This window comes from Oncorhynchus kisutch, linkage group LG27 (genome assembly GCF_002021735.2).
Source record: "Oncorhynchus kisutch isolate 150728-3 linkage group LG27, Okis_V2, whole genome shotgun sequence".
In the NCBI taxonomy this organism is placed as follows: domain Eukaryota; kingdom Metazoa; phylum Chordata; class Actinopteri; order Salmoniformes; family Salmonidae; genus Oncorhynchus; species Oncorhynchus kisutch.
Window position 1 is genome coordinate 5,693,099 of NC_034200.2, and position 26,513 is coordinate 5,719,611.

Here is a 26,513-nt window from a genome sequence, read left to right on the forward strand (position 1 = left end):
TTTGGCAGCATGAGTGAATGAGGCTTTGCTACGAAATAGGAAGCCGATTCTAGATTAAATTTTGGATTGGAGATGCTTAATGTGAGTCTGGAAGGAGACTTTACAGTCTAACCAGACACCTAGGTATTTGTAGTTGTCCCCATATTCTAAGTCAGAACCCTTCAGAGTAGTGATGCTCGTCGAGCGGGCGGATGCGAGCAGCGATCGGGTGAAGAGCATGAATTCAGTTTTACTAGCATTTAAGAGCAGTTGGAGGCCACGGAAGGAGAGTAGTCACTAGAGAAACCAAGGCTGTTGAGTCTGCCGATTAGAATTCGGCTTTTGACAGAGTCGAAAGCCTTGTCCAGGTCGATGAAGACGGCTGTACAGTACTGTCTTTTATCGATGGCGGTTATGATATGGTTTAGGACCTTGAGCGTGGCTGAGGTGCACCAGTGACCTCAACTGTTCAGAGGAGACTGTGTGAATCCGGCCTTCATGGTCGAATTGCTGCAAGAAACCACTATTAAAGGACACCAATAATAATAAGAAACTTGCTTGGGCCAAGAAACACAAGCAATAGATGTTAGACCGGTGGAAATCTGCATCGCAGTGCTAGCTGTGCCACCAGAGACCCTGGGTTCGAGCCCAGGCTCTGTCGCAGCCGGCCGCGACCGGGAGGTCCATGGGGCGACGCACAATTGCCCTAGTTTCGCCCGGGTTAGGGAGGGCCTGGCCGGTAGGGATATTCTTGTCTCAAGGCGCAGTGCACGCTGACCAGGTCGCTAGGTATACGGTGTTTCCTCCGACACATTGGTGCGGCTGGCTTCCGGGTTGGATGCGCGCTGTGTTAAGAAGCAGTGCACAGTACTGTCTTTTATTTATGGCGGTTAGGTTGTGTTTCGGAGGACGACCTTTGTCTCTCCCGAGCCTGTACAGGAGTTGTAGTGATGAGACAAGACAGTAACTATTAACAATTGGATACCATGAAATTGTGGGGGGAAAAAAGGGTGCAAAGGGTGACTACTTTGAAGAATCTCAAATATATTTTGATTTGTTTCACACTTTTTTGGTTACTACATGATTCCATATGTGTTATTTCATAGTTGTGATGTCTTCACTAATATTCTGCAGTGTAGAAAATGGAGAAAAAATAAAGAAAAACCATTGAATGAGTAGGTGTGTCCAAACCTTTTCCCTATGTAGTGCACTACTTTTGACCATGGCCCATAGGGCTCTGGTCAAGATTAGTGCACTATGTAAGAAATAGGGTGGGATTTCAGACACATCATAGCTCCCACCTGGCAAGAGCTCACTGAATCACAAAGGTGATTAAACCAATCTTAACACAATTTTTCGAGTCTTGAAATGTTGTTTGATGTGTATTTAGGAGTATTGTTCTCCTTACCTTTGTAACTGTTGTGGGTCTACACTTGAGGAACCCTTTTCAGAGTGTCACTCTCCACTTCCATGGCCCAAATGGTACCTTATAATATTTCCTATATTACACTACTTTTGACTAGAACTCTATGGTGAACAGGGTGCCATTTGGGAGATACATTTGTCAGCATTTCACTCCATTATCAAAGATGGTCGAAATGGTTATGCAGCATTTTTTTATTAGGAAAACATTGACAAGGTTATTGGTTCAATTAATGACATCAGACAGCAAATAACACGTCAGCTGACATGTCTTCATCTGTGCAGCAGAGGGCAGAGTGGAATCTCTTCATGAGCATCTCTGGCGATAAGAAGTGTTCCTTCACTTCACTGTCAGGGTTACCCTTCTGTCGCTAAAATAAAAAAGGTGCTATCTAGAACCTTAAATGGTTCTTTGGCTTTCCCCACTGGAGAACCCTTTCTACACAGAGTTCTACCTGGAACCAAAAGGAGTTATCATTATGGGGACAGCCGAAGAACCCTTTTGGAACCCTTTTTTCTAAGAGTGTAGTCCTTCTCAGCAGCAGAAGTTGTTCTGCTTACCCTCCTGCTGTGCTTCCCTCAGGCTCTCCTGTGTATTACCATTACTAAGATAGCCTGGGATACCAGTCTGTTAGTGCGATCATTCGACTCCTTTCCTCTCCTTGTCGTGCCAAACACGTCATGATTGGCATGACAAGGAGTTGGAATGATAGCACAAACCGATCTGGGACCAGGCTATTCTTAAGCCATCTTGTATTGATAATGACCGTGGCACGTAGTCCTAAAGCATCCCAGAGTAGGAGTGCTGATCTAGGATCCGGGAACCCATCCGTTGACATAAAATATTATTCATTATTAAAAGCTAAACTGATTCTAGATGAGCGCTACTACTCTGAGATTCTTTATGAATACAGGCCCAGAAACAAGAGGAAGTGAGGTGTTCACAGAGGCTGAGAGAGGGGTTTGGTCTACAGAACTCCCCCCAGGCATTAGGAGTCCATCTACTGTAACAAACATGCTACCAGGGCCATCTGGCATGTTAGTAGAGAGAGAGAGAGAGAGAAATAGGGCCATGTACAGGTATGACAGTATTAGTTATAAAGCACTAAGCACACATACATACACACACACACTCAAAATCAATGAATAATAATGTTTCAGTTCATTCCTTAAACAACATGTTGTTTATTGCTTATAGGCCATACAGATTATGATGTTCTTTTCATCCATATTGTCAGAAATCAATCAATTTGTTTTAAGATGAAATACGTATTAACTGTTTCAAACTGTGCCAAAAAGTCCTTCAATTATCCTCTGGTGAAGAGCAGGTGAGCACTAAAAGTGCTGTGGCGATTTCCATGATCATTTATCTGATTCCCAGCCCTGAGATGCATGTAGACCACATCTTCCACCTCCAGTAGCAGTGACACTCCAATGGAGGAATTAACAACATGGCCACTACCTTGGTGATCATAAGTACAAGCAAGCCATTTGTTGTTCATTCTTAAACAAGAATGTACATTCAGGTTGTGAACTAAAAACTCCATATAAAACAAACCTGAACAGTCAGAAGTTTACAAAAACGAGTTTTAATGACTAAAACCTAAGTGTTTCAACCACTCCACACATTTCTTGTTAACAAACTATAGATTTGGCAAGTCGGTTAGGACATCTACTTTGTGCATGACACAAGTCATTTTTCCAACAATTGTTTACAGACAGATTATTTCACTTATAATTCACTGTATCACAATTCCAGTGGGTCAGAAGATGACATACACTATGTTGACTGTGCCTTTAAACAGCTTGGAAAATTCCAGAAAATGATGTCATGGCTTTAGAAGCTTCTGATAGGCTAATTGACATAATGATAGGCTAATTGATGTAAATTGGAGGTGTACCTGTGGATGTATTTCAAGACAGACCTTCAAACTCAGTGCCTCTTTGCTTGAAATCATGCGAAAATCACTGCGACCTGAAATCAACAAAGACTTCAGGAAAAGATTGTAGACCTCCACAAATTTGGTTTCTCCTAGGGAGCAATTTCCAAACGACCGAAGGTACCACGTTCATCTGTACAAACAATAGTACGTAAGTATAAACACCATGGGACCATGCAGCCATCATACCGCTCAGGAAGGAGACGCGTTCTGTCTCCTGGAGATTAATGTACATTGGTGCGAAAAGTGCAAATCAATCCCAGAACAACAGCAAAGGACCCTGTGAAGATGCTGGAGGAAACAGGTAAAAAAGTATCTATCTCCACAGTAAAACGAGTCCTATATCGACATAACCTGAAAGGCTGCTCAGCAAGGCAGAAGCCACTGCTCCAAAACCGCCATAAAAAAGCCAGACTACTGTTTGCAAATGCACATGGGGACAAAGATCGTACTTTTTGGAGATCTGACCTCTGGTCTGATGAAACAAAAATAGAACTGTTTGGCCATAATGATCGTTATATTTGGAGGAAAAAGGGTCTTGCAAGCCGAAGAACACCATCCCAACTGTGAAGCCCTGGGGTGGCAGCATCATGTTGTGGGGGTGCTTTGCTGCAGGAGGGACTGGTACACTTCAGAAAATAGATGGCAAGATGAGGAAGGAAAATTACATGGATATATTGAAGCAACTTCTCAAAACATCAGTCAGGAAGTTTAAGCTTGGTCGCAAATGGGTCTTCCAAATGGACAATGACCCCAAGCATACTTCCAAAGTTGTGGCAAAGTGGCCTAAGGACAACAAAGTCAAGGTATTGGAGTGGCCATTACAAAGCCCTGACCTCAACCCCATAGAACATTTGTGGGCAGAACTGAAAAAGCGGTGCGAGCAAGGAGGCCTACAAACCTGACTCAGTTACACCAGCTCTGGCAGGAGGAATGGGCCAAAATGCACCCAACTTATTGTGGGAAGCTTGTGAAAGGCTAACCAAAATGTTTGACCCAAGTTAAACAATTTAATGGCAATGCTACCAAATACTAACTGAGTGTATGTCAACTTCTGACCCACTGGGAATGTGAAGAAAGAAATAAAAGCTGAAATAAATAATTCTCTCAACTATTATTCAGACATTTCACATTCTTAAAATAAATTGGTGACCTAAGCCTAAGACCTAAGACAGGGAATTTTTACTCTGATTAAATGTCAGGAATTGTGAAAAACTGAGTTTAGATGTATTTGTCTCAGGTGTCTGTAAACTTCCAACTTCAATTGTAGATTCCTCTCACTGGTGCCTTGAAAATCCCTGCATCAGAACACAACATTCATGTAAAAACAGTAAACATTCAGAATACATAACTTTACCACCATATTTATTGCCCGTTTCCTAGCGAAAAATATAAGCATACTGAACAGAATTAAGATGAAACAACATATATTCTCCCTCTGTTGTTAAACATCCATGAATTCAATTCCCACCAATTTTGTCAAAACAGCAGGTGATATATTTACTGTGTCTGTGAAGTTCTTTGAATAATCATCATGATTTCAACTGTCAACAAAGATCATACCAGGACAATGGATCATTACATTTACTGTGAGGACAGACGCTGGGAGACGAGAAGCAAGTACAGGGAGTGAAGATTTAATCGATTAACAGACAAATAACAAAACAAGAACAGCGTCTGGACAGGGGGAACAAAACAACATTAATGCTGACTCGGGGATGAAACAGAGGAACAGACAGATATAGGGAAGGCAATCAAAATGTGAAAGAGTGCAGGTGAGTCCAATGAGCACTGATGCACGTAATGATGGTGACAGGTGTGCGTAATGATGAGCAGCCTTGCGTCCTCGAGCGCCAGAGAGAGGGAGCAGGATCAGGCATGACAGTACCCCCCCAGGGGCGCCACCCGGCATCCCACTGGGGCAAGGCTAACGCGCCGGCCGAGGCATGTGCGCTGGACAAGCCGGCAGAGGCGTGGGAGCCCTACGAGCCGGGTGAGGTGTGGGAGCCCGACGATCCCGCTGAGACGTGGGAGCCCGACGAGCCTGCTGAGGCATGACGTGAGGTGGGAGCCTGCCGAGCACACCAAGGCAAGGAAACCTCTCGAGCCAGCTAAGGCGCGAAAGGCCGGACGAGCCAACTGAGGCACCCCCGGTTCCATTGGCGGTATCACCCAGACCCGACCTCACCTACAAAAACAAAAACAAAAAGATCTGCCTGATGCTTCAAAGTGTGGTGTCAGCATTCTGTGAGGACAGACTCTTGAAGACAGGAAGCAAGTACAGGGAGTGAAGATTTAATGGATAAACAGACATATAACAAAACAAGAACAGCGTCTCGAAGGGGGAATGACAATTAACTGTTCGATATCGCATACCAGGACCCTATATAATGTTTGCTTAATAAAGCTTGAATCGTGCTAACTGCACATACGTTTGAATGTGTGTGATTTACTGCAGTCCGTTTAGGTAACAGCACATATGAACAATTACAGCAGGGACACCTTATGCCTAGCGTTTTAGTCACATTCTACATGTGAGACTTTTGGGAGACTACATGTGAGACCATCATTATGCACACCTGGCACCATCGTTAAGCGCAGCTGCACCTCATGAGACTCACCTGGACTCCGTCACTTCACTGATTACCTCCCCTATACTTGTCACTCCCTTCAGTTCATTCCCCAGGCAGTATTGATTATGTGTTTCAGGTCCAGACGATACTCTTGTTTTGTATCGTTCCATGGTCATTGTGTTATTAAACTCACCACCTTCTTCTCGACTCCCAGCATCTCTGTTACAGAATACTGCCTCAACAAATGGAAGCAGCAGGAAATCAGGACATCTCCCAGTTGGCGAACAGGTCGTCAACAACACGTGTGTGTGTGTGTCTTGTCTACTCCCTCTTCAGTGCTCGCCATCGCCGGTTTACTAATCACTGGCTCTGACAACCATCATTACGCACACCTGGCACCATCGTTATGAGACTCACCTGGACTCCATCACTTCACGGATTACCTCCCCTATATCTGTCACTCCCTTAGGTTCATCCCCCAGGCAGTATTGATGGTGTTTCATGTCCAGATGCTACTCTTGTTTTGCATTGTTCATTGTGTTATTAAACTCACCACCTGCTTCAAATCCCAGCATCTCTGTTACATTCAGTTTGATTCTATTCTGCTGATGTGTTTCCCCTGAATGAAAATGTGCTTTCTCTAGATGCATTGCACTCCACAAGCTGGCTCCGTGTCAGAACTGTAGAATACCTTTGGTCCCAGAATATTACTGGCATAACAGATAATGTTCAGGAAATAGGTATTTCATTTTAAAGGCCATTTCCCTGACGTTCGCTTTCATGGTAAACGCTGCGGAAGACGGCTCAAGTGTAAATTACCTTTAAGAGGCACATTGTAGATAGTGCCGTTGAATGAACCCAGACCTGACTCTCTAGATATGGTCATCTGATACAAACATACAGTCAGGTCCCAAATTATTGGCAAAAGTATATATTACAAATACTGAGCTACAGTTGAAGTCGGAAGTTTACATACACTTAACTTGGCGTCATTAAACTTGTTTTTCAACCACTCCATAAATGTATTGTTAACAAACTATAGTTTTGGCAAGTCGGTTAGGACATCTACTTTGTGCATGACACAAGTAATATTTCCAACAATTGTTTACAGACAGATTAGTGCACTTATAATTCACTGTATTACAAATCCAGTGGGTCAGAAGTTGACATGTAATAAGTTGACTGTGCCTTTAAACAGCTTGGAAATTTCCAGAAAATTATATAATGTCTTTAGAAGCTCCCAATAGGCTAATTGACATATGTGTGGGCAGAACTGAAAAAGCATGTGCAAGCAAGGAGGCCTACAAACCTGACTCAGTTACACCAGCTCTGGCAGGAGAAATGGGCCAATATTCACCCAACTTATTGTGGGAAGCTTGTGGAAGGCTACCCAAAACATTTGACCCAAGTTAAACTATTTAAAGGAAATGCTACCAAATACTAATTGAGTGTATGTTAACTTCTGACCCACTGGGAATGTGATGAAAGAAATAAAAGCTGAAATAAATCATTCTCTCTACTATTATTCTGACATTTCACATTCTTAAAATAAAGCCGTGATCCTAACTGTCCTAAAACAGGGAATTTATACTAGGATTAAATGTCAGGAACTGTGAAAAACTGAGTTTAAATATTTTTTGGCTAAGGTGTATGTAAACTTCTGACTTCAATTGTATATTGTAATCATTTAAAAAAATATGTTATACTAATTGCTTAGAGAGATTTTGTTTAACAAGTAATCATTTTTTCTCAAAGATGGTCAAAGTATTGTTTTCAATATCTTGTTTAAATTTGTTGGATGATATAAATGTATTTATTTGGCGTGGAAATCAGGATGCATAATAAGCAGAGAATAACCCCATACCTAATGTAAAATATAACCATACTAACCCCTACCCCTACTAACGACACGCATCAATCCCTACATCAACCATTGTCTCCTGACTCCCACTAAGAACTAAAGAGCAAGTATATGATATATTACAGATGAATTAAACGTTATTACATCAAGTATATGATATATTACAGATGAATTAAACGTTATTACATCAAAATAAAGATCACCCAATCTCAGAAACGCTTTCTTGTATTTTATTGTGATGGTGGGGTCATAAAAAAACAACTATAAAAACAGACAGATTAAACAGGAAATGTATAAAACAAAGTGTAGCCTCTGACATATAACAACAATGTAACAAATTGGCACAAAACTGAAAGAAAAAGAGTATGTTGACAAAAAAAAGGGAGTTACGTATATCTTCATAACAACAGCGAGGACTCATGCATTTAGTCACACAGTTAGTTTTCAGTAGATTCATATCAAATTAAGGACAAGGTCAGTCTAACCAACTCGTCTGATGATGGATGCACATGGAACACTTTTCATTTCTCTCTTCATTTGTGTCTTTTCTTGTTCTTTTTTTTTTACAGCTTAAACAGACATCATGTTGACGTAATACTTCAGGTTGCTTTTTTGAAAACAAACTTCATGACTCCTAGAGCTGTACTTCAGACCGCTCTGGATTCATTGACCTTCAAATCATTTTTCATACTAAAATATATTATTATTGTATCAATTCAAACTACAGTATTGTACACTACAATGTGTGTAATAAATAACCATAAAGAAATATAAAAATAAGACACATAAATATAAAAAGTCCTCTAAAAACTAAATAGGTACACTTTCATCAGTGACAAGGGTACTAATACTGCCAAATGCACACATGAAAAATACTAAAGCCAAACTGAAAAATAATGAAGTAACACTGTTAGGTCAAATCAACTGAAACACGTCATAAAACACAGGGACCATATTCACTAACATTTGTTACCTGAAGTGAGGGTTAGTTTGCCACCATTTTTTAAAACAAGTGCACTCAATTAATAATGGCTGACGCTCCAACACAGGAAAATCCCCTTAAACACAGTAAAAACCTTTCCCATCCATCTTATTCTCTTTGTCACTTTGTCACATGAAAGATTCCTTATTCGTGCTATTGTCCGCGTCCCAAATGGCCACTTTTTCCCTACATAGTATAGTACTTTGGACCAGAGCCCTATAGTGCACCAATAGAGAATATGGTGCCATTTGGGATGAAGCACTATTTAACAAAAAAATATGTGTCCAAGCAATTAAACAAACATTATTCAATATGGGCCTTGCGCAGATTGAAAGATGTACTGGCTACATCCGTGAAGTAAAAATAACACTGTTCAATGGCACTTACAGCACGCAGGACTGGTCTTGCATAAGGCTGGAGGCATTGGGGTGGGGTACAATGCAGAACTGCCCCCCTCCTGCTTCATATGACCCTATAACACTGATGATCATTGATTAACAACTAACCTAACCGAAAACAAGGGGTGTCCCAATAATCAAACCTTTCTCCAAACGTGCGCACTTGTTCTCTTCCCTTCATGGATTTGAAAGGAAATGACTAGTATACCAAATATTGTGGAAACTTCTTGTAGTTTAGCCCATGCCTACACCATGCTTTTCAATTCGTGGGGAGTAGTAAACAAGTGCACACTTCAGGAAGGAGAGATTATTGGGGTGCGACCAAGGAGGAGCATGGTAAGAATGCTGGATTTGAGGTTGTGACACCTTCCCTGATAGGACAGTTTGGTTATGGCATCAGATGCCACATCATCATCCCCACCCTCTCACCCTCTCACTCTCCCTAGCCTGGTCCCAGATCTGTTTGTGCTCTTGCCAATTCCATTGCTGTCCTTGACAAGCCAAGCATGGCAAGACAATGAGTGACAAGGAGTTAACATGATAGAACAAACAGACTCAGCACTCAGGCTAACCCCTTCCCACCCATACCCCAGAATCCTCTTTTCTTCTTAAGGCTAACAATCCAACTTAAAACAAAATGCTATGCTAAGGTTAGCTAACATAAAGAAGATCTATAGCTAGTGTGTACATAATCATACTAAAGGGTGAACAACACATCATGAGGCATGTTTTATCCATAGGTAAACCAGGAATACTGTAGTGCAGATGTTTTGTTTTTTTACAACTCAATAAAATACTGATTTTAGCAAACACCATCATTTGGCAATAAAAAGGTATAGAAATCTTTCTTCAACTGTACAGGTTAAAAGGTTCAAACATGAGCTGCAAAATGAGTAATAACACTGACAAACAGAAATGACCTGGGATCGGATGTCTCACTCTCAGTAACAAATGTCCATGGGTTTTTTTTCTTCATTCTTTTCAAATGTATAATACTTCTATAAACAAGGTCTAAGTAACACTGATTCTTTTCCACAAATAAAAGTCACTTCTTTTTTTGTCTAGTTCAGGCACACCTGGGTTTGAACACAGTAGTGGACCGACAACACAGCATCAACATGGCAGCCATGTTTGTTTTGTTTCTTCTTTTGACAACAAGACAATATTTTCCTGTCCTGCTATTTGACATTTTCAACACAAAATGTATTTTTCATTCACTGTTCATCTTGTTTTCCTCTGTTTCTTTCTGTCCATTTTCTAATGTTTCTGTAATGTTCTCCTTGTCCACATGCGGTTCTTTGTCCTCTGTTTCCTTAGCCTCCTCTGTTACCACAGTTTCCTTCTCTGCCTCTCCTTCCTCCCCCTCCCCATCTCCCATCACCTGTACCTCCATCTCCTCCTCCTCCTCTTTCTCATACACATCTTTCTCCTGCTGTACAGACTCCTCTCTGCTCTCTTCCTCTCTCCTCCATTCCTCTTCCTCCCCCTCCTTCTGGTGTGCCTCCTCCTCTCTCCTCCCTTCTTCCTCCTCCTCTCTTCTCCCTTCCTCCTCTTCCTCACACACCTGCTCCTGCTGTACAGACTTCTCTTCCTCTCTCCTCCCTTCCTCCTTATTTTCCTGCTGTCCCTCCTCCTCTTCCTGCTGTGCCTCCTCCTCTCTGCTCCCTTCTTCCTCCTCCTTTTCCTGCTGTGCCTCCTCCTCTTCCTGCTGTGCCTCCTCCTCTTCCTGCTGTCCCTCCTCCTCTTCCTGCTGTGCCTCCTCCTCTCTGCTCCCTTCTTCCTCCTCCTCTTCCTGCTGTGCCTCCTCCTCTTCCTGCTGTCCCTCCTCCTCTTCCTGCTGTGCCTCCTCCTCTCTGCTCCCTTCTTCCTCCTCCTCTTGCCTCACCCCTTCAAACTCCTCCACCTCATAGATTTCACTCTCTTCATCATCCTCGCCCACCTGCACCACCCGTATGTCGTCCATGCTCATGGCTTCCATGCCTTCCTCCTCTCCTTCCTCTTCCTCCAGCTCCTCCTCACTCTCCCTCTCGTCTGAGTCCAGTTGGGAGGGAGGGGAGGTGGGCCGGCTATCTGACTGCTGCTCCTCTGCTTGGGAGCTCATTTCGGGGGTCATCCTGAGCCGACGCCCCACCTGATGATCTCCTTGGGGCTCCTTCTTGCAGTATGAGTATCGGTGGTTCATGTGCTGGGAGTAGGAGCCGGAATGGGAGAAACACTTGCCACACTTGTCACACCGGTAGGGCTTCTCTCCGGAGTGCAGACGCGTGTGCTCTATCAAGTGGTGCTTGTGTTTGAAGGCTTTGTTGCAGATGCCACACTCGTGTGGACGTTTTCCTGAAAACAGAAGAGAAGATGAGAGAAGAGTAGATTACTTTAGTGTCCAATGTACATGGATGTTTAACAGAAACTTGATTTAAAACCCTCTGAAAGACAGACAGCCACATACTGAGTTTGGGTTGGAAAAGTTGGAGAGAGAAACAGAGTTTCAAACTCAACCAACTTCTCCATTAAACACACCACAGGTGTCTGCTTAACCCTGTAAAAAAGTGTTTTTCAATCCGCAACCCATTACTCTTGATTTGCTGTGTGTGTGTGTGTGTGTGTGTGTGTGTGTGTGTGTGTGTGTGTGTGTGTGTGTGTGTGTGTGTGTGTGTGTGTGTGTGTGTGTGTGTGTGTGTGTGTGTGTGTGTGTGTGTGTGTGTGTGTGTGTGTGTGTGTGTGTGTGTGTGCGCGCGCCTTGCTTTTACCGTTACATCAGGTCTGTCACTGTCTACATTACACTGACCTGCCTGTAGACTTACTACCTGTGAAACCAACAGCATTATCAGTATCATAACACAAACCCTCACAATTAAGTATACTGAACAAAAATATAAATGCAACATGCAACATGCGTGTTGCATGAACGTGACAGTTCATATAAGAAAATCAGTCAATTGAAATAAATTCATTAGGCCCTAATCTAAATCAAATCAAATCAAATCAAAATCAAAATCAAATCAAATCAAATTTATTTGTCACATACACATGGTTAGCAGATGTTAATGCGAGTGTAGCGAAATGCTTGTGCTTCTAGTTCCAACAATGCAGTAATAACGAACAAGTAATCTAACTAACAATTCCCCAAAAAACTACTGTCTTATACACAGTGTAAGGGGATAAAGAATATGTACATAAGGATATATGAATGAGTGATGGTACAGAGCAGCATAGGCAAGATACAGTAGATGATATCGAGTACAGTATATACATATGAGATGAGTATGTAAACCAAGTGGCATAGTTAAAGTGGCTAGTGATACATGTATTACATAAGGATGCAGTCGATGATATAGAGTACAGTATCTACGTATGCATATGAGATGAATAATGTAGGGTAAGTAACATTATATAAGGTAGCATTGTTTAAAGTGGCTAGTGATATATTTACATCATTTCCCATCAATTCCCATGATTAAAGTGGCTGGAGTAGAGTCAGTGGCATTGACAGTGTGTTGGCAGTAGCCACTCAATGTTAGTGGTGGCTGTTTAACAGTCTGATGGCCTTGAGATAGAAGCTGTTTTTCAGTCTCTCGGTCCCAGCTTTGATGCACCTGTACTGACCTCGCCTTCTGGATGACAGCGGGGTGAACAGGCAGTGGCTCGGGTGGTTGATGTCCTTGATGATCTTTATGGCCTTCCTGTAGCATCGGGTGGTGTAGGTGTCCTGGAGGGCAGGTAGTTTGCCCCCGGTGATGCGTTGTGCAGACCTCACTACCCTCTGGAGAGCCTTACGGTTGAGGGCGGTGCAGTTGCCATACCAGGCGGTGATACAGCCCGCCAGGATGCTCTCGATTGTGCATCTGTAGAAGTTTGTGAGTGCTTTTGGTGACAAGCCGAATTTCTTCAGCCTCCTGAGGTTGAAGAGGCGCTGCTGCGCCTTCTTCACGATGCTGTCTGTGTGAGTGGACCAATTCAGTTTGTCTGTGATGTGTATGCCGAGGAACTTAAAACTTGCTACCCTCTCCACTACTGTTCCATCGATGTGGATGGGGGGGTGTTCCCTCTGCTGTTTCCTGAAGTCCACAATCATCTCCTTAGTTTTGTTGACGTTGAGTGTGAGGTTATTTTCCTGACACCACACTCCGAGGGCCCTCACCTCCTCCCTGTAGGCCGTCTCGTCGTTGTTGGTAATCAAGCCTACCACTGTTGTGTCGTCCGCAAACTTGATGATTGAGTTGGAGGCGTGCGTGGCCACGCAGTCGTGGGTGAACAGGGAGTACAGGAGAGGGCTCAGAACGCACCCTTGTGGGGCCCCAGTGTTGAGGATCAGCGGGGAGGAGATGTTGTTGCCTACCCTCACCACCTGGGGGCGGCCCGTCAGGAAGTCCAGTACCCAGTTGCACAGGGCGGGGTCGAGACCCAGGGTCTCGAGCTTGATGACGAGCTTGGAGGGTACTATGGTGTTGAATGCCGAGCTGTAGTCGATGAACAGCATTCTCACATAGGTATTCCTCTTGTCCAGATGGGTTAGGGCAGTGTGCAGTGTGGTTGAGATTGCATCGTCTGTGGACCTATTTGGGCGGTAAGCAAATTGGAGTGGGTCAAGGGTGTCAGGTAGGGTGGAGGTGATATGGTCCTTGACTAGTCTCTCAAAGCACTTCATGATGACGGATGTGAGTGCTACGGGGCGGTAGTCGTTTAGCTCAGTTACCTTAGCTTTCTTGGGAACAGGAACAATGGTGGCCCTCTTGAAGCATGTGGGAACAGCAGACTGGTATAGGGATTGGTTGAATATGTCCGTAAACACACCGGCCAGCTGGTCTGCGCATGCTCTGAGGGCGCGGCTGGGGATGCCGTCTGGGCCTGCAGCCTTGCGAGGGTTAACACGTTTAAATGTCTTACTCACTTCGGCTGCAGTGAAGGAGAGACCGCATGTTTTCGTTGCAGGCCGTGTCAGTGGCACTGTATTGTCCTCAAAGCGGGCAAACTAGTTGTTTAGTCTGCCTGGGAGCAAGACATCCTGGTCCGTGACTGGGCTGGGTTTCTTCCTGTAGTCCGTGATTGACTGTAGACCCTGCCACATGCCTCTTGTGTCTGAGCCGTTGAATTGAGATTCTACTTTGTCTCTGTACTGGCGCTTAGCTTGTTTGATAGCCTTGCGGAGGGAATAGCTGCGCTGTTTGTATTCAGTCATGTTACCAGACACCTTGCCCTGATTAAAAGCAGTGGTTCGCGCCTTCAGTTCCACACGAATGCTGCCATCAATCCACGGTTTCTGGTTGGGGAATGTTTTAATCGTTGCTATGGGAACGACATCTTCAACGCACGTTCTAATGAACTCGCACACCGAATCAGCGTATTCGTCAATGTTGTTGGCTGACGCAATACGAAACATCTCCCAGTCCACGTGATGGAAGCAGTCTTGGAGTGTGGAGTCAGCTTGGTCGGACCAGCGTTGGACAGACCTCAGCGTGGGAGCTTCTTGTTTTAGTTTCTGTCTGTAGGCAGGGATCAACAAAATGGAGTCGTGGTCAGCTTTTCCGAAAGGGGGGCGGGGCAGGGCCTTATATGCGTCGCGGAAGTTAGAGTAACAATGATCCAGGGTCTTTCCACCCCTGGTTGCGCAATCGATATGCTGATAAAATTTAGGGAGTCTTGTTTTCAGATTAGCCTTGTTAAAATCCCCAGCTACAATGAATGCAGCCTCCGGATAAATCGTTTCCAGTTTGCAGAGAGTTAAATAAAGTTCGTTCAGAGCCATCGATGTGTCTGCTTGGGGGGGGATATATACGGCTGTGATTATAATCGAAGAGAATTCTCTTGGTAGATAATGCGGTCTACATTTGATTGTGAGGAATTCTAAATCAGGTGAACAGAAGGATTTGTCCGCGCGATGCGTGGAGAAACCCGCTGGCTGCACCGCTTCGGATTGCGTCTCTCCGGTGAGCCACGTTTCCGTGAAGCAAAGAACATTACAGTCTCTGATGTCCCTCTGGAATGCTACCCTTGCTCGGATTTCATCAACCTTGTTGTCAAGAGACTGGACATTGGCAAGAAGAATGCTAGGGAGTGGTGCACGATGTGCCCGTCTCCGGAGTCTGACCAGAAGACCGCTTCGTTTCCCTCTTTTTCTGAGTCGTTTTTTTGGGTCGCTGCATGGGAACCATCCCATGGCGCTGGTTGTAAGGCAGAACACAGGATCCGCATCGCGAAAAACATATTCTTGGTCGTACTGGTGGTGAGTTGACGCTGATCTTATATTCAGTAGTTCTTCTCGGCTGTATGTGATGAAACCTAAGATGACCTGGGGTACCAGTGTAAGAAATAACACGTAAAAAAACAAAAAACTGCATAGTTTCCTAGGAACGCGAAGCGAGGCGGCCATCTCTGTCGGCGCCGGAAACAATCAGTCAATCTATGGATTGACTGGGCAGCGGTGCAGCCATGGGTGGGCTTGGGAGGGCATAGGCCTACCCACTGGGGAACCAGGCCCAGCCAATCAGAATGAGTTTTTCAACACAAAAGGGCTCTACTAGAGACAGAAATACTCCTCAGTTTCAACAGCTATCCGGGTGGCTGGTCTCAGACCATCCCGCCGGTGAAGAAGCCGGATGTGGAAGTCCTGGTCTGGAGTGGTTACACGTTGTCTGCGGTTGTGAGGCCGGTTGGACGTACTACCAAATTTGGAGGCGGCTTATGGTAGAGAAATTGACATAAAATTATCTGTCAACAGCTCTGGTAGACATTCCTGCAGTCAGCATGCCAATTGCACGCTCCCTCAAAACGGCACAAGGTGCACAAGTGTAATGATCATTCCGTTTAATCAGCTTCTTGATATGCCACTCCTGTCAGGTGGATGGCTCACTAAGAGGGATGTAAACAAATTTGTGCACAAAATTGGAGAGAAACACTTTTTGTGCATATGGAAGATTTCTGGGATATTTTATGTCAGCTCATGAAACATGGGACCAACACTTTACATGCTGCGTTTATATTTTTGTTCAGCATAAAACACTTCAGAATAGGGTTAGGGTGAATGGAGATCAAGCTAGCTGCCAAATGCTGAAATGTTCAAATATTCTGCTTGACCGGTCCCCTAGGGGCCCTGGTTAAAAGTAGTGCACTATAAAGGGTTCAACTGGGCCCATCCAACGGGGCCGTTAAACACCCCCTTTTCTGAAGTGATTTGGACACTGCCTGCCTGTCCTACGCCAGGCCAGGATTGCTTCCCAAATGGCACCCTATTTCCTATATGGACCCAGGTCAAAAGTTGTTGACTGTATAGGGGATATGGGGCCATTTGGGAAGCAGACCCAGGCTTCACAATGCCATTGGCTATGTGTGGTCTGAGAGTAGTGCAGTCATGGCTGGACCAGACCAATACCCACCTGCCCTCTCAGAATAGAATGGAGCACGGCTAATTGTAAACAGACTTTGTGTCCCAAATGGCACCCTATTCTCCTATGGGTCCTGGTCAAAAGTAGTGCACTACATTTGCACTACATGGGTGCCATTTGGGATGCACACAGAGCCTTTTTTGGCAAATCCAAATCGAATCAAAGTGCTGGAGCCAGTAGTTACGCATGCATCTCATAGGAAATAATTTATGTGTGTTTTAGGAGGACATTAGGTGGTTTAAAGATGCACTATGCAGAAAAATAGCTCCTCCATTTCCTGGTTGCAAAAATTCAAATAGTTTGCCTAATTTCAGTTAATGTGACAAAACAAGCAGTTATTGGGTAGAATCTGTACCATCTAAACTGCTGTGAAATATATTTTCCATAACCAAAAATATAGTATTTTCAGCTGTTTGAAGCTGGCTAAAATACCATCTTCAGGGAAGAACCATTGGTTTACCATATGAAAGTGACAGGTAAAGACCTTGGGGTTTTAAATGCCAGTCAATGCCATCCACATTCTTCATATCATGAAGTAATGTCTCATAGCACAGACGAGAAGGAATGGCATAGGCCGGGCAGCACTCATTAAAAGGTCAAGAATTATCAGAGTAGGAGTGCTGATCTAAGATCAGGTTCCCACCTGTCTGTATAATCTTATTCATCGTGATCTAAAAGGCAAAGCTGATCCTAAATCCACACTCCTACTCTGAGATGCTATATACAGCCCCTGACACAATGGACTCGCAACCGCCGGGCATATGATTTACCTGTGTGTTCGTATTTATGCCTGAGCAGGGAGCTGCTCTTCTGGAAGATCTTGTCACATAGGTCACAGGCATACATGCCACTCTCCAGCCGACGCATCTTCTTCTGTGGAGGGGCTGAGTCCGAGTCGTTCTGCTCCTCTACCGCCGACACGCTCTCTGAACTGGTGTCAGCCTTCTCCTCCTCCTCAAAGTAAAAGAGAGATGCTTTAATCATTTATCATTATTATTACGTATTTCACTTATTATGCTTTTCTTTACATAAACATTTTCCCAGTGCTTAATTATAATGCAAAATCCGAAATCTGTTCTAATGTGACATTGCTATTACTGTATAATCATGCAAGACTAGACCATAAAAGCAGCAGTATGTTAAACACAGTGTTTCAACTGTCACAGGCCTTTGTGTCAGTTCTAGTGAGCCAGCAAGGAGAACTTAGAGAGATCTGTCTGCCAGACACTGACAGACGTGGGTTTTCAGACAGACACCGCGCTGTGAGCTGCACACGCACGCACACGCACACGCACACACACACACACACACACACACACACACACACACACACACACACACACACACACACACACACACACACACACACACACACACACAGGAAGAATCCAACTCAACTCCAGGCTGCGGCAGATAATTCTGTCTGCTGTCATGCACGCACAGAGTATTAGGTAACTTCACCTGGTACATACATCATCCAGCTCAGGGAAGCCTGGAGGGATCCCAAACCATTCAGCCAGGACTGCTTTCATTTTTCCACAGGCAGGGGGAAAGCGTTCCAAATTGCATCCGATTCCCTATATAGTGCACTACTTTTGACCATAGCACTATGGGCCCTGGCCAAAAGTTCTACACTATATAGGGAATAGGGTACCAATTGAGATGCAGACTTACTTCTTGGTGCTGGGTTATTCAGGCTACTCAGTAAAACTGCAGGAAACTGCAGGAAACTCACAGTGCATTCCTTCCACTGTGTTCTTCTGCTCTGCTCTTCAACTGAATCAATGTGTTCTATTAGACATAACACTCGACTCTGTTGGTGTGTGTGTGTGTGTGTGTGTGTGTGTGTGTGTGTGTGTGTGTGTGTGTGTGTGTGTGTGTGGTATCCCTCTCCTTCACTGATTGATTTTCCCCTAATATTGACAAATAACCATCTCTGTGTCCCATCTACTGTATATCTTCCTATTGTCTCGTCTCACACATTTCAAACATTCTGAATAGCTTGCTCACAAACTAACCTGGCAGCCGTTGAGTATGACGGTCTTCTGGGCTCCGTCGGCCCCAGTGGCGTTGCTGCCTGCTTTAGTGGTGTATGTGTAGGTAAGCTGGGGGATGAGGATAGTCCGTTTGGTGGTGCCAGTGGAGATGGCCCTGAGACAGGGCACACCGCTGCCCTGGTTGGTGATGGCTACTAGCTGGGTGGTCATGATGTTAACCGGGCTGGAAGTGGCCATCTGCGGGGGGGAAGTGACGTAGATGGTGTTGGTGGTTCCCTGAGCCTGGAGCTGGGTTTGGAACCCTGGGAGCTGGGGTTGGAGCTGGGCCTGGAGCTGGGGTTGGAGCTGGGCCTGGATCTGGGCCTGGAGCTGGGGTTGGAGCTGGGACTGGAGCTGGGTTTGGAACCCTGGGAGCTGGGGTTGGAGCTGGGCCTGGAGCTGGGGCTGGGACGTTTCCTTCTTCAAACAGGTGAGGTTGAGGGGTTGCTCCTGGGGGACATGGGGGACCTGGGGCTCTGATTGGGGCTGCTTGGGAAGGGACAGGTCCAGGGGAAGATCTTGAGACTCGCCCTCTGAGTCCTCCTCCGTTTTCACGATGACCCGGCCGCTGGAGGAGAGGTTTAGTGGTGAGGGAGCCAAGGCTGAGACCAAGGGGGAGGCGGAGGTCGAGGCAGGGGAACTGTTGGGAGGTTGGGAAGATGATGTCTCCTGGGTTTGGGCCGAGGCGAGTTGCTCCTCTGTCTGCTCTCCGCTCTTCTCTTGGGCCGCCTGGGTCTCTGTGCTAGGACCTGTTGAAGGTAGAGGGGAAGAGGAACCAGGGGGCTCGACAGTAATCTGACCGGACTGCATCTTCTCAAACCATTTCTTGACTATGTCCACGGGCAAGCTGACGTTGTCAGAGATCTTGGCCAGCTCTTCCTCGGTGGGCTCTGCGTTTAAGGCAAAGTAGGCCTTGAGGAGGGAGAGCAGGTTCTTCAGAGGGGGCTGGCCTGGTGTTATCCCTGCTTCTGCCAGCAGGGCGGCGATAGAGGGGTCCAGGGGGCTGCCGTCACCCCCCTCCCCATTGGTAGGTTTACAGTGCTGGAGCATGTGTAGTGCATCCAAACCACCAGGACAGTCATCACACAGCAGACATGTTGTCTTGCCTGTCTGGGCCTTTGGTGTTTCACCCTCCTTACTCTGCTCTGCCTCTGCCTCGGTCGGAGCCTCCTCTTTCTCCATCTCCTTCTCAGACTCAGAGTCGGGCTGCTCGGTCTTGATGATGCTGAGGTCCTGGATGAGTTTCTCTGTTACTTTGGAGGCTGGCTGTGTGTTTGTGGTGGTGGGGGCAGGGAGAGGTTCCTTCTTGAGGAGCTGAGGTGCGCTGGGCTGTTGGGCCAAGCTGGGCTCCAGGGTGTAGTTAATAATGATCTTGGTGGTTCCGTCTTGGTCCACGAAGCCAGGGAGGCTGATGGCTGAGATGACCTGCTGCCCAGCCTGCCCCACCACCCCCTGCTTGGACGTCACCAGCCCGTTGGCCGTCCCCAGCACCTGGCGAAACACGTTCCCATCCATGGCCACCTTGGATATAAGAGCACCACAATGGAAATAAGTCACTTTTTGGTGCTATCCTTGATGAGTACTGGTACTAAAGCTTAATGTTAAAATGTGTCAAATTCACTGGGATGATAGACACACCAACTGTGAGGTTAACAAATGACCACAACATCAAGGGGCTCCATACAATAGCTAGATTTGGTCATTTCTGGCCGAAAGGGGCCCTTTAAACCTTTTTGTATTTAAAAAATAATAATTTTAAATGCATGGTTGAATTGTTTTTAAATCGGCAAATAAATCCAAATCAAACCTTGAGTACGTTCTGCAGGTCGCTGAGATTAATACTGATAGGAGACATCAAACCAACGGTGGGCAGTACCACCGCTTGGACCGTGCCCTGGGGTACCGCCATGCCACCGGTAAACACTGTCCCGTTAGTCCCTGCTGCCCCGTTAGGCCCCACCGCCACCGGCTTGTACTCATATTCCACCGGCTCTGATTTGATCTGGTTGACGGGGAGCTGCTCCTGAAGGGGCTTGCCATCTGTCTTCTCCCCCCGGAGGAGCAGTCGGGTAGGGGCTACGGGGGCAGTGCCGGAAAGCTGGTTCTGGGTGGTGGGGGTCTGGGAGGCCTTCATGACTGGTCGGGGGGTACCGTTGACAGGCACCATGCCAACACACTTCTTACTGCTGATGTGGGAGCTGTAGGACCCGGAGTGGGAAAATCGCTTCTTACAATTGGGGCACTCGTATGGCTTCTCTCCTGAGAGAAATTTGTCAAATAAGAAGAATAGAGTAATCAAATAAAGCTACTTCCAGGAAACATCTGAAAACATAAGGGTTATGTCCCAAATGGCACCCTATTCACTATATAGTGCACTATGTTTGACACCTACGGGCCCTGGTCAGAAGTAGTGCACTACCTGGGGAATAGGGTGCCATTTGGGATGCAGATGGAACCTATTAATAACAAACAGGCTGAGGTAATGGAGTCATGTCCCTGAAGCCAACAGCAACAGAATTATGACACATTGGCCAGAAGCACAGATTCAATCATTATCATAATCAAGAATCAGAAATTATAGAGCGGCATATTATAAACATATCAAAGGAAATGGTTAGTTAGATACATCTGGACCAGCAGTGCTGTGAATATATTGGTGAGTCACTAGGATTCTGTCCCAAATGACACCCTCTTCCCTATAGCCTATAGTGCACTACCTTTGACCAGGACTGTGTCCCAATTGGCCAATAGGGCTCTGGTCAAAATTAGTGCTCTATATTAGAGAATAGGATAGCATTTGGGACTTAACCATGTGAGTCATCCCATGTGTGTGTTGCCATGGTGACCAAGGTGTTGCCAGTATTACTCACCGCTGTGAATACGCAGGTGCTCCTTCAGGTGGTGCTTGTATTTAAAAGCCTTGGAACACTCTGTACACATGAACTTCCTATTCCCCCCTGTTGTTGTCGTGGTTTGGGGCATGTGGCGCTAGCAGACAGACAGAAAGACAGACGGGTGAGTGAGGACACTCTCCAGTCAACAGGTACAGCATAGTTCATTTTTGCGTCCCAAATGGAACCCTATTCCCAATGCAGTACACTACTTTTGACCAGGGTTCTGGGCTCTGGTCAAAAGTAGTGTAAAGTAGTGTGTTATATAGGGAATAGCATGCCATTTGGGACACAGACAATGTGTTTGTTGTGCATGGTGAGAAGCCTCTTCAGTCAACGTGTACAGTGTAGTTAATGTGTACGTTGTTCACGGGGATGTTTTGGTCTGGGGGAATATATTACATTGTCCTAGAATGTCACAACAGTACTCTGTCTAAAGTCAGTGCATACTCATGTTGCTGTCTGAAGGGCGTGTAATGCATTCCCAGTCAACAGTAATAGTAATCCTGCGTGGCTCAGTTGGTAGGACATGGTGCTTGGATGCCAGGGTTGTGGGCTACATTCCCATGGGGGACCTGTACTAAATAGTATGAAAATGTATGCAGTCACTCTGGATAAAGAAATCTTGGTTCAAATTGCTCTGTCAAAGAATAAAGGGAGAGTTCTGTACAGTACAATTCAAATACGGGTTTAAACATTTAATAGGTCAGCTAAAAATGTTGTGTTCATCCCAAATGGCACCCTATTCCCAATGCAGTGCACATTTCTGACCAGAAAAAAGTATGCATTATATAGGGAATAGGGTTCTATTTGAGACGCAAATTGAGTTTGCATCTGTGTCAGCAGACAGTGATAAAAACAGTGCTGAGATAAGACAGAATTATGAATCGTAATGCAAAACAGAAATCCATAAAGTGAATTTATTCAACAGGAGCAGATAAACATCCAGGATTTTTTATAATATACAGTATCAGTCAAAAGTTTGGACACACTTACTCATTCAACGGTTTTTCTTTATTTTTTACATTGTAGAATAAGAGTGAAGACATCAAAACTATGAAATAACACATATGGAATCATGTAGTAACCAAAAAAGTGTCATACCATTCAAAATTCGTTATGTTTAGTGGGGTGTTAGTGGGGCTGGGAAGGATGGCTACTTCTTTAAAGTAGCCACCCTTTGCCTTGACGACAGCTTTACACATTCTTGGAATTTTCTCAACCAGCTTCACCTGGAATGCTTTTCCAACAGTCTTGAAGGAGTTCCCACATATGCTGAGCACTTGTTGGCTGCTTTTCCTTCACACTGCGGTCCAACTCATCCCTAACCACCTCAATTGGGTTGAGGTCGGGTGATTGTGGAGGCCAGGTCATTTGATGCAGCACTCCATCACTCTACGTCTTGGTCAAATAGCCCTTACACAGCCTGGAGGTGTGTTGTGTCGTTGTCCTGTTGAAAAACTAATTATATTCCCACTAAGCCGAAACCAGATAGAATGGCGTATCGCTGCAGAATGCTGTGGTAGCCATGCTGGTCATGTGTGCCTTAAATTCTAAATAAATAACAGGCAATGTCACCAACAAAGCACCCCCACACCATCACACCTCCTTCTGCATGCTTCACGGTGGGAACCACACATGCGGAGATCATCCGTTCACCTACTCTGCGTGTCACAAAAGACACGGCGGTTGGAAACCACAATCTCAAATTTGGACTCATCTGACCAAAGGACAGATTTCCACCGGTCTAATGTCTATATTGCTCGTGTTTCTTGGCCCAAGCAAGTTTCTTCTTATTATTGGTATCCTTTAGTAGTGGTTTCTTTGTAGCAATTCAACCATGAAGGCCTGATTCACGCAGTCTCCTCTGAACAGTTGATGTTGAGATGTGTCAGTTACTTGAACTCTGTGAAGCATTTATTTGTGCTTCAATTTCTGAGGCTGGTAACTCTAATGAACATATCCTCTGCAGCAGAGATAACTCTGTGTCTTCCTTATCTGTGGCGGTCCTCATGAGAGCCAGTTTCATCATTGAACTTGATGGTTTTTGCGACTGCACTTGAAGAAACTTTAAAAGTTCTTGATATTTTCCGGATTGACTGACCTTTATGTCCTAAAGTAATGATGAACTGTCGTTTCTCTCTGCATATTTGAGGTGTTCTTGCCATAATATTGACTTGATATTTTACCAAATAGGGCTATCTTCTGTATACCCCCTTACCTTAAAGCTCAAACGCATTAAGAAGGAAAGAAATTCCACAAATTAACTTTTAACACACCTGTTAATTGAAATGCAGTCCAGATGATTACCTCATGAAGCTGGTTGAGAGAATGCCAAGAGTGGCTACTTTGAAGAATATATTGTATAACCATTTTTTGGTTACTACATGATTCCATATGTGTTATTTCATTGTTTTTATGTCTTCACTATTATTCTACAATGTAGAACATAGTAAAAATAAAGAAAAACTCTGGAATGAGTAGGTCTGTCCAAACGTTTGACTGCCACTGTACATCAAGTGGGAGGACTGCCAACTTGATCGTATATTAATAACAGGCAGGCTGTGAGGGGGAGTGAGCTCAAGCAATGACAGCATTAGTGCTGCAAAAGTCTGGGAACTGTCCCAAAACACACAGGTTTTCCAGAAATCCCGTTTGGAGATCCCTGGAATCAGGCGGGAATAGGTAGGAACGCCAGAATCCTCCAACAGGGTATCCTCCAATCACAGGGACAAGGAAAGAAACAGGCATATACACACACACACACACACACACACACACACACACACACACACACACACAAACCAACATGTTGGTTGTGGTACCTGTACAGGTTCCTTGTGTTGAGTCTTGTGTTGGGTCATATGACGGTCCAGCTGTGTGCGGTAGGCGAAGGTGTAGCTGCACTGGGAGCAGCTGAAGTTGTCCTCACTCTTCTCGTGGCGCAGCTTGATGTGCTCCTTCAGGGCAGTGCAGCGTTTGTAGCCCCGCGAGCAGTACGGGCAGGTCAGGAGCTGGGAAAGAGCGTCTGGCGTGCCTGTATATATAGATAGAGAGAAGGAAAATACATTAAACGTGGAAGACCACGTTTTATGTGCCAAATCACTGAAAAGCTCTGCTGTCTCTCTGAAGATAGCATCATTATGAGTTGAAAAATAAGGTACGAGTTTTACGGTGCAGTGATGTACCATTCTCGTCTGGGACCCGTCTCTCAGGCATGCTCTTCTGCTCGTCCTCTGGAGCTTCGGGGTAGATGACCGCTGTATCCCCCAACTGTAGCATCTCCTCTACCAGGGCATCCTTACCCCCCTCCTCCCCCTCTTCCCCTTCCTCCTCATCCTCCTCTTCAGAGCCACAGTCCTCCTTCACTGCAAAACAGAAACACAGGGATACATGGTTTAATATATCATGAAGCTGTTGCAGGTTCAGGTTGTTTTGTATGCCTAGTGGCTCTCTCAAACATTTGTATCTACAAGGAACTCTTTGCATATAACCATAATCTGTTGACAGGTTAATGTGGACTAAAATGGCACTGCAAAATATTAGGGTTCCTTCTTAACTCATCCCCAAAAGCCATGTAAACTTTAAAATAATTTCAGATCTAGTCTGTAGATTGTGATTATGTTTAGGCATGTGGAGACATTTATTCCATGAGAGAACAGTTCTCCCTTCTCCCTCTGTGTGACTAGTCTCTCAGATAACCACAGGATTGTGTGACCAGTCTTCCAGACCGTGTGCAGTGTGACAGCAGACAGCTGGAGGGCGCCTCAGGGTCTCTGTAACCTCAATCAGCCTTCAACCAGCTCTCCCTTCACACGGTATAGCCATGACTACAGCACAAGACCCTGGGCCATCTCTCTCTTTCTCTCTCTCTCTCACATATTACTCACAAACAAACATACACACAGCACATTGGATTTCAATTACACCTGAAAACAGTGTCTAAAAGAATAACAATTCCAACCATGGCCTGAAATAATGCAAGGATAAAATGAAAACATGCATATACCAAGTTGATGTAGGCCTATGCCTTAGTAATATTGAACAAGGTGAAAGTGTGAAAGGTTAAACCATAACCACATATTAGTGTGAAACTCACCACTCCAAGCCTTCACAATGACTGACTCTTTCCATCTAATAAGGTGGCATGAGAGCCCTACAAGCTGACGAAGCCTGTCATCGAAACACGTCCATTTGACCTCTGCTGCTGCTAAAGAACATAAAATACTATTTCAGTGGGTGCAGGTTTTCCTTTTCTCTGGCCCAGGTCAGGAAGGTCTGCCTGCCATGAGAGTCAGTAGGACTGCCTGCTGGACATCCAAACTGAGATCTCCACCGGCAGCACCCTCCCCTCACTGTCGATCACTTCTTTGTCTCCTCCTTTTTTCTTCTCCAGTGACACCTTCTCTCCCCCTCCTCTCCTTTATCTCCTCCTCCTCTCCTTCTCTCCTCCTCCTCTCCTTTATCCCCTCCTCCTCTCCTTCTCCTCTCCTTCTCTCCTCTTCCTCTCCTCCTCTCCTTCTCACGCCACTCCAACAGCAGAACACCCCACTAAACCTTCCTTCCCAGCCCCACTAACACCCCACTACACCTTCCTTCCCAGCCCCACTAACACCCCACTAAACCTTCCTTCCCAGCCCACTAACACCCCACTAAACCTTCCTTCCCATCCCCACTAAAACCCCACTAAACGTTCCTTCCCAGTCCCACTAACACCCCACTAAACATTCCTTCCCAGCACCACCTCTCTAACCACCAACACACCCTCTACTGCGGACACAACTGTTGCATTTGTGTTGTCGAGAATGTTATACAACTGTAACATTTTCCTTGCAGACCTGTATTCCCACAAGACCTGTTAATTGAAATGCATTCCATGTACAACCTCATGAAGCTGGTTGAGAGAATGCAAAGAGTGTGCAAAGCCATCATCAAGGCAAAGGGTGGCAACTTTGAAGAATCTCAAATATAAAATATATTTTCACTTGTTTAACATTTTTTTGGTTACTATATGTGTTATTTCATCGTCTTGATGTCTTCACTATTATTCTA

General features: G+C 45.1%; 1 protein-coding gene and 1 long non-coding RNA gene across 4 annotated transcripts in view; both read right to left on the reverse strand.

The window, feature by feature from the left end:
• Positions 1 to 4,962: 4,962 nt before the first annotated feature.
• Positions 4,963 to 6,264, reverse strand: LOC116357823 (uncharacterized). The gene is made up of 2 exons (XR_004205856.1): positions 6,108 to 6,264; positions 4,963 to 5,529 (listed from the first exon to the last, which is right to left on the reverse strand). It is a non-coding gene; the product is annotated as an uncharacterized LOC116357823 (long non-coding RNA).
• A 1,725-nt stretch (positions 6,265 to 7,989) lies between these two features.
• Positions 7,990 to 26,513, reverse strand: part of LOC109871800 (zinc finger E-box-binding homeobox 1-like) — a 96,424-nt gene continuing 77,900 nt past the window's right edge. For 2 of the 3 annotated variants that reach the window (XM_031806848.1, XM_031806850.1), the window contains exons 3-9: positions 24,650 to 24,829; positions 24,287 to 24,498; positions 21,441 to 21,558; positions 20,378 to 20,829; positions 18,553 to 20,091; positions 17,305 to 17,488; positions 7,990 to 11,489 (exon numbers count right to left, since the gene is read on the reverse strand). In XM_031806848.1, the coding sequence (XP_031662708.1) occupies positions 10,366 to 11,489; positions 17,305 to 17,488; positions 18,553 to 20,091; positions 20,378 to 20,829; positions 21,441 to 21,558; positions 24,287 to 24,498; positions 24,650 to 24,829 (3,809 nt within the window). In that variant the 3' untranslated portion in view covers positions 7,990 to 10,365. The remainder of the gene's footprint in view (positions 11,490 to 17,304; positions 17,489 to 18,552; positions 20,092 to 20,377; positions 20,830 to 21,440; positions 21,559 to 24,286; positions 24,499 to 24,649; positions 24,830 to 26,513) is intronic. The other variant, XM_031806849.1, reaches the window with a different exon arrangement.